At 42.4% G+C, this 8,147-nt stretch overlaps 1 protein-coding gene across 1 annotated transcript in view; it reads right to left on the bottom strand.

The window, feature by feature from the left end:
• Positions 1-1,180: 1,180 nt before the first annotated feature.
• The window catches only part of LOC117491971 (tetraspanin-18-like), a 29,674-nt gene continuing 22,707 nt past the window's right edge, over positions 1,181-8,147 (bottom strand). The window contains exons 3-9 of the mRNA XM_034142129.1: positions 5,587-5,682; positions 4,296-4,490; positions 3,957-4,031; positions 3,756-3,854; positions 3,328-3,504; positions 2,527-2,610; positions 1,181-2,023 (exon numbers count right to left, since the gene is read on the bottom strand). Of these exons, the coding sequence (XP_033998020.1) occupies positions 1,976-2,023; positions 2,527-2,610; positions 3,328-3,504; positions 3,756-3,854; positions 3,957-4,031; positions 4,296-4,490; positions 5,587-5,682 (774 nt within the window). The 3' untranslated portion in view covers positions 1,181-1,975. The remainder of the gene's footprint in view (positions 2,024-2,526; positions 2,611-3,327; positions 3,505-3,755; positions 3,855-3,956; positions 4,032-4,295; positions 4,491-5,586; positions 5,683-8,147) is intronic.

The raw sequence follows: 8,147 nt of genomic DNA, 5'->3' as shown, positions 1-8,147 counted from the left end.
CTCCTAGTGGCCAACAGCTCCAACAGCACTACATTTAATAAAACGATTAATTCAGCCAACATCTATTGAAACTGGTCTGTGTAGTTAAGTCAGCATTAGGTTTGCATATTCACATGAAAACATAACATAGTTAATTTAAAGCACATTTGCCATTTGTCCCCAGGCTAATTCTGAGCAGTGAGCATGGCAGCTATCAGAGTAAACAGCCGACAAATTAAGAAAAACAATTACCGAAGAGAGAAAGCATTACAGACCACATAGACCTATATTTAATTTTCCTCCCTAGTGTTTTTCCTCACATGTCAAAAGAACGTTTGATTGTTAAATTGTTCAGAAGGCATACATGTTGCTGCTGTGAACAAAGTGGGAGCTTGAGCTCTGTCAGATTATTTAGTTTTTAGTTTAGTGTCTTACTTTACACCATACGTGCCACAATCTTGACAGGTTTATACAACCAACATCTGAAATGTTTAGACATGTTTTTCTTTGTTTAATCTAGTGAAAGTGTATTCTGTGAAACCACTTCTTGAAAATCAGGGGCACATTTTCTACTTTGAAAAATCTGTTACTTCGCCATATGATGGTTTGGCATCTCCACACTCGGAACCATAGCTTATTAATTCTTTCTTTATTTTGTCTTCAATTATCATGGATTTTTCTTGCAGGAAAAGAATCAATACGCTAATACATTCAATGGGAAATTGAGTCCATTATCACAATAACACCAAGAGCCATACGTGGACTATAATCACATTTTATAATGCTTTGGCTCATCAATATATTAAGTCAGCTTTTGTGTTTCAATACTTCAAATGTCAAAAAGTGCAGCAGAGATGAATAATTTGCTTTAAGATAGATCAAACACTAAGGCCACAAGGCTGCAACAAATAGCAATAGATTATTTTGATGGGGCTTAAAAAAAGTGTTTAAGCTTTGTTTTTCTCCTAAAATCACAACGTTTTTGTTCTCCCTCTGAAAAAAATTGAAGCAATTAAATCTGTTAATAATGAATAAAACTGCTGGACATTTTTTTATTCTCACACAATGTGGTCCAACATGAATGTGATGCATATTGATTACCATGTCGACAACACTACACATAAGGATAATTGTATTTATGAACATGATCTGAAATTGTGTTGGCAGTGTGAGAAGTAAATAAAACAAAAACACAAGGACAGTCATTTAGAATGCCATTTATGTCATTGACTTTTCAAGAATCTAATACAAATGCATACACATACATTTCACCACCTAAAACCACATTATAACCACTACTGCAGTAAACAGCACCATACAGATAGAAAAAGAATCAGAGGTTGGCTTTCAAAGCTTAGGAGGGGTCATGAAGAGCCTCGAGCTCACATGCTCACAAACTATTTCATACACATTCAAAAAGAGCATCCAGTATGTACACAAACACACACACACCCACACACTCACTCACACACAGGGCTTATGTAACACAGCATTAAAGAAGCGTGGCTGTATAAAAGGCATATGAAGGGAGGGAGTGTTACAGTATACAGTATGAGCAGGAAAAGGGAAACAGCCAAAGTGTACATAACACACATTTTTTTTTACAGTTAAGCCAACTTTACTTAATATAAATATTCTTCATCCAAAAGTCAGTGCAGTGCCTTCTGCTCAGGCTTCACCTGGTCCTCATGCCGTGTCCACTTTACACCCAGTCTGTGCTAGACCTGGTCCAAAAGAATTACTGTTTCCACTTTACACACAAATCTTTTTACATCAGTTTTGTCTCCCACTTTCTCTATGATTTATGTGTGTGTGTATACGTGTTGTTTTGGCACCCAGTACCTCAAAAGTCCAGCTGTGAAGTACAAGAGTTTGAGAGTTTGTTTTTCTAACAATTAGCCAATAGAAAAGGAGATCAACAAATTTACAAATGTCCATTTTGTTCTTTTCTCCTGAATTCCCTTTTTAGAAAAAGAAGTTCACAGGTGGAGCAGCTCTATTGGATTCCCCTGAAGAGACACATCGCAAACACCATGGCAAAGAGCTGAGGAAGGAAAAAAAATATTATTATTAACAAGGAAAAGAGACATAAGGTTGTCTTTCAAAATTGTGACATGCATGTTAAACCAGCAGCAGTATAGTTCTCACACTCTGGATTACTATTTCCCTTGTTTTAACAGCAATAAATGGACTCAAGTTTGTATTTACTAGGAAACACAAAACGGTAAATATAATTTTTTCTAATTTCATTATTATCTTAAAATGAATGGCACCTCAGAAAAATGTGAATAAAACGTGATCTTGTTATAGACTGAGACATGCACAACCAATTGTGAAATATTATCTATGTTCCTGTAGCACCAAGTCTGACCACTAGATGGAGATGTTCCCATACAAAGAGCTTTTGAAGAACACTAGACATATTCAGGAAAATATCCTCAGCCTAATGCAGAATTCCTCATTTCTAAAATGAATATTCACATCACTGGAGAGACAAAGAAAAGGCTGCATATGTGATAAATCTACTAAAATGAAAAACCTTCATACCTCAATGGTCAGCACCACAATGGCAAGCGCTCCTGCCACATAGATGTACAGTTCGAAGTAGTCAACAACTGCAGAGTAACAGCCCTGAGGACACACAAAGAAGTGACGATCAGCAGGGAAATCAATCGGCTATAAACTTTCAGAATTACAGCGACAATTAAAGTAACATCACAGCTTTAATTGAGGGAGACTCTGAACAAAGGCCTGTTTGAATGAGAGGGAAACAGGGCTCCAAAGCCTCAATGCCTGTTAATGAGGGCTCTTTGTGTGAGTGAACAGAGAGAGACACACATTGTGGGACATCTCTCATTGTTCTTGTGGTTTAAAGAGACAACAGGTGGAGAGTGTGGTAAAAACCTCTTCCTATCAGCTTCCACTGTAATTACATTTCACTCTAAGGCTTTCTTTACACAGGTGGAAGCTGGGATATGGGTGTGCATGTGTGCAACTGTGAAGCACAGCTAATTTTCACATATTCATACACTCATTATCCTCTATCCTTGCACACACATATACGCTTCTTGAAAATTCAAATGTTCCAATATATGCACACGTACACAAACACATACACACACACGCTAAGATGCATACATACACTGGTGTCTCCACACTATAACACATAGTAAGATGGTCTCCCATGACACCCAAGAGCACTAATCAGCAATGGAGGAGTCTGAAAGTCCCTGGATGTCACCCCTCAACTGTCTCCCGCTCTAATTAAGGCTGGAGGTGGTTTGGAAGGAGGGAGAAAGAGAGAGGACATGCGAGAGAGAAGGTGCCGTGGTAGATGTCAGAACTTACCTTGTTATTGCGGAACATCATATTGCCCAATAGGCACTGCTCCTTGCTGATATAGGCCAACTCCCCGGTCTGACTGGCACGCTGGCAGCAGGCTTCTGGCACCATATGATTTTGGTTGATCATCCTGAACAGACTGTCCTTAAAATCCTCTGGGCTGTTCACCCCACAGCAGTCAAACTAATGGGAGGAGAGGAGAGAATAGGAGAAGAAACCCTTATTTCTGAGTGCCTGTTTGTGCACTGGCCTGTGGTCCACTGTATGCGTGCAACAACCTAGCATGAATATTGACCTAAATGTCTAGGGGTTTTATGTATAAAATATAGCCTCTTGAGGCCAAGCTGAAACGTTCCTGTTTCCACATACTGTTGGAGAAAGCAATGAGTTGGTAAAAGCTACAAAGCTGTTTGCCATGTGTGCTGAGGCCTTACTGTATTCATGACGGCGTTCCATGTTGAGGTGAAGACATCAGTGTTGTTGTAGCCCTGGTAGTGTCTCTTCAGCTCCTTGGTGAAGTACTCTCTGGTCAGCTAAAGGAAATAGCCAGCGAGAGCACAGGTTAGTGTCACCACAGGGAGGATATCTGTTTCTTTCACATCAGAGAAGTTGAGGTGAGTGCTGAGGAGACTTACATGCTCCCGGAAAATGAAGGCCAGGATGGCAGCAGCCAGCTCTGCTAGGAAGATGAGGAGGATGAGCATGAAGAACTGCAAAAAGACAAACCAAAAAAGAGAGAGTTGGACATGGTGGATGAGTGGCAGAAATATTCAGTCAGTAAAAATCACATTCTGGCTGTGCCCGCTTCACTTAGCATTAACTATGCATGAGGCCTGTGGCACACAGACAAATAGAAAAGCATTTTTGCTCTTTTGGCTTGACAGTCCCAAAACTGACAGACAGAATAATCAACACATATGCACACAAACAGGATCAGTTACAGAACTACGTTTTGATTTTGTCGGCTAACTCACAAAGAGGAGCAGACACTTGTTTTCGCGGATGGCTCCACAGCAGCCGAGGAAGCCCAGGAGGAAGAGCATGCCTCCCATGCCCAGGATGATGTAGACACCAGTGAATAACAGGGGGTTCGCTGCGACAATTTCTCTGAACCCTGTGGGGTCCACCAGTACCCACACTCCCACTCCCAGGAGGAAAGAGCCCCCCAGCTAATGGAGAAAAGGGAAAGAAGACAAGAGTTAGACAAAACAGGAACTGACTGCATTTTAAAAATTGATGGGAATTCAGTCGGTATCCCCGGTGGCACACAAAACATTCAACAAGATGTCATATAATGGAAAATAAATGTGTGCTTTTTGCTGGAAAAAAAATACCAGTAATGCAAATCTCTAAAAGGTTGGGCGAGAGCTGACGGCAGATAAAAGGCTAGACATCTACAGAGCCATAATGCCTCAGTGGGGGGTTGGTGAAGATATCTATCCTACTTTAACTAACCCCCCAACCTGCTAAAGAAATGCACATCACTGCAGCCTCCATTCTCTCCATCCTCCCTTTCACTAAAACCCTATCTGCAGCCACTGTGGTGTGACTCATGTGATTAAGGAAAGAAGGTATTGAGGTAGGGGGTTGAAGAGATCTGAGCTTGACACACTTCCACTACAATCCCCTCCTTCCTGTCACAGGGAGGGACCTGGGTTTCAACAAATGAACACCACTTCTATTAGAGGAAGAGGTGATGGCGTGAGGAGAGGAGGAAGCCATTTTGAAAGCTCATTGGGTTTTGATAAAATGCTGTTGTGTGTCGGTAGAGAGAAACAATCGGATGTCAGTGCAAAACAGTGGTTGTTATTGAGTGATTCTAACAGTCAAGTTCATTCTTTGCTCTGCTGGTTGCATTATTACCCCGGCCTTGAACAACTGCGTCTGAGTAGAGTCTCTAAACGGTTTGGTTGCGCTTAATAAAGCAGGAAAAGAGACAAACCTTCTTACTTAGACCCTCCCCCCCTTTACAGGCTCAGACTAACAGGATTACCCTTGATTGTCTGATCAGGACTGATAAACTCAGGTGCCACTCACAAACTCTTCATGGCACGGTGCGCCTCAGATGTGTGTCAGCACACTAAAATCTAATCAAAAGAGAATTTGATAGAATCAAGATTGCCTCCCTTTAATGAAATGCAAATGTGGCTCCATTAGTCAGTCAGTAAGGGGGCAGCCAAAACCCCATTTCAAATCATTAGATTGACACTAACTTCAGAGATTGCCAGATTAAGAGTCACAGAGAAAGAGATGAAAAATACTTACAAAGATGAGGAAATTGAAGACAAACATGAGGTACTTGATGCAGCTCAGACAGTCCCCCTCCATGGTTGTCCCCCGCGCTGAAGCCTCTCCCTGCCCCTGAAAGAAAACAACATAAACATTAAACAGGCCACTTAATGAATCTTGGCAAATGCTCACAGTATTCCCATTCTGCTGCGTTCTGGATAGGCATTCATGAACCTGCCAAGAAAAGAATACTCTGCAAAAACCTGCTCACATGTTTAATGAGTTCTGCCACTCAAACACACACACACACACACACACACACACACACACACACACACACACACACACACACACACACACACACACACACACACACACACACACACACACACACACACACACACACACACACACACACACACCACACACACACACACACACACACACACACACACACACACACACACACACACACACACACACACACACACACACACACACACACACACACACACACACACACACACACACACACACACACACACACACACACACACACACACACACACACACACACACACACACACACACACACACACACACACACACACACACACACACACACACACACACACACACACACACACACACACACACACACACACACACACACACACACACACACACACACACACACACACACACACACACCACACACACACACACACACACACACGTTCATTTGGTCCAATTTCAGCTGAAAATCCTTGTTCTATCCCCTCAGGCGCACGGTATCAGCTATAGTCTCTCAGCAGCAATCCCTAAGTAACTACAAGTTTGGGCGACACAATGTCAACCCAACCTGACACAACTCATCTCACCACACACCGTGACAACTTATGTAATTTTAAAACGTGCTTTCCCCTATCAGCACTTCCTATCTTTGGACAGATGGGGTCCTCGGGTTCAGAATGACTCGAGGGGCTGTCTATCTCAGAGCGTTTTAAGGATATGAGTCCTGACTGGGGCTCAATGTGCATTAACGGTCAACATATGGCCTTTACCATGGAGCTTCTTCTACTTAATGTAATGAGAGGTAGGAGCCCTGCGCTCCCATCAGCCAGCCTCTATCTGACATAAACACACTTTCCCTGATGAGGGCCCGTCCTGGAGGCACTCCTGCCTAATGAATAACGCCTCTCCAGCATTAGGAGACAACATGGGGGCCTCAGCATCCCTGACCCTTTATACCTACATATCATTGATGCACCACAAAGCCTTCACTGAAGCATTTGTTTAACTTACAAAGCTTGAAATGAACAAGATTTTTGCCTCAGGGAGGATGGGAATTGTCTAAGGAATCATCTCTACATAATATGCAAAACTGAAGAATAAAAAAAATCCATTGGGAGGATATAATTGCAGTCTCAGTGATAGAAGAAAATTAATTATTTGGCAGAAACGAATCGACACTCTCTGCTTTGTAGTTGTGATTATTAATTAGCTCTCCCATAGTGATAGCCAAGATTGAGGCTGCGTAACAAGCGGATTAAAAGGCGACTTCTCTGAGGAATTGTAAATAGGTTTACGGAACCAGGCAGCCAGACACTGTCATCTCAAATTGAAAACAAAAAAGTCGAAATGCATTTTTGTCCACTTCTTTTGTCTGTGCTTTGCTGCACGTCCGTCAGATGTAATCTCATAATCTTCAGGCAGTCTCTCCGATGTGTGAGGTGCTGTCAGTCCTCTGGGTGCTCTGTTTGCTTCTCGGAGGCACCGCTGTAGCTGTGGTTATGATCGACGCAAACTTTGATTCCTGTCCGTCTTTGAAGGACCCCTACTGTCACTCAAATGTAATTCAGCCTTGACCATCTCGGAAATTCACATTATTAGCTGAAATACCTCTCACTGTATTTAAGATGAACTGCTCCATTGCGTGCTGCAAATTTCACAGAGGCATGGCAATTGTGGGAATAAGAAAGTCGTGACCCATATCTTTTCCTGGTCTGTTTTTCTTTTATTATGGTGTGCTTGCACCGGTTTGTTTTTCCTCCTGAATCTAATTTCAATGTGATATGAGCCAACAGGTTTTTTGTCTTATTGTAGGCTTGTGTAAGTTGCCGTGACAATAAAATTAAACAATACTGAAGAAGGCGGTCTTTGTCTGCTGTGGGAGCGAGCTAACGTAGAATGAGAACATTTCCCTCCCTCACCAGCCTGAGGGCTTATTATTTTTTCCTCTCCTCCTTTCCTCCCCAGACCCAAGGAAATTGATTTAAAGCTATGGTTTAACACCTCCTCTAAATCATAATGATATGCTTAGGTATTGATCACCCTCCCTGTGGTACTCTGAGAGCAACCAGCAGCCTCGTAGCCCGGGATGGGTTTTAATTAACCCCCCCTTCCTAAGCCCCACTGAAACGCCTAATGAGGGCACAGGGGGTCTTAATTGAGATTTGCATACATTATATTCACAGGGAAAAGCATCAAAAAAGACCCTTTCTCAGCCCTCCTGCTCTGCACGGTTAGTCCTGGGCCCCTCTGAAGAGTTTGACTGTATTTATTGGAGCAGGGGATGAAGAGGCGGAATAAGGAGG

The sequence above is a fragment of the Trematomus bernacchii genome, unplaced genomic scaffold (genome assembly GCF_902827165.1).
Source record: "Trematomus bernacchii unplaced genomic scaffold, fTreBer1.1, whole genome shotgun sequence".
NCBI lineage: Eukaryota > Metazoa > Chordata > Actinopteri > Perciformes > Nototheniidae > Trematomus > Trematomus bernacchii.
Note: the sequence above shows the minus strand (reverse complement) of the source record. Positions and strands in the feature narration are given on the sequence as shown.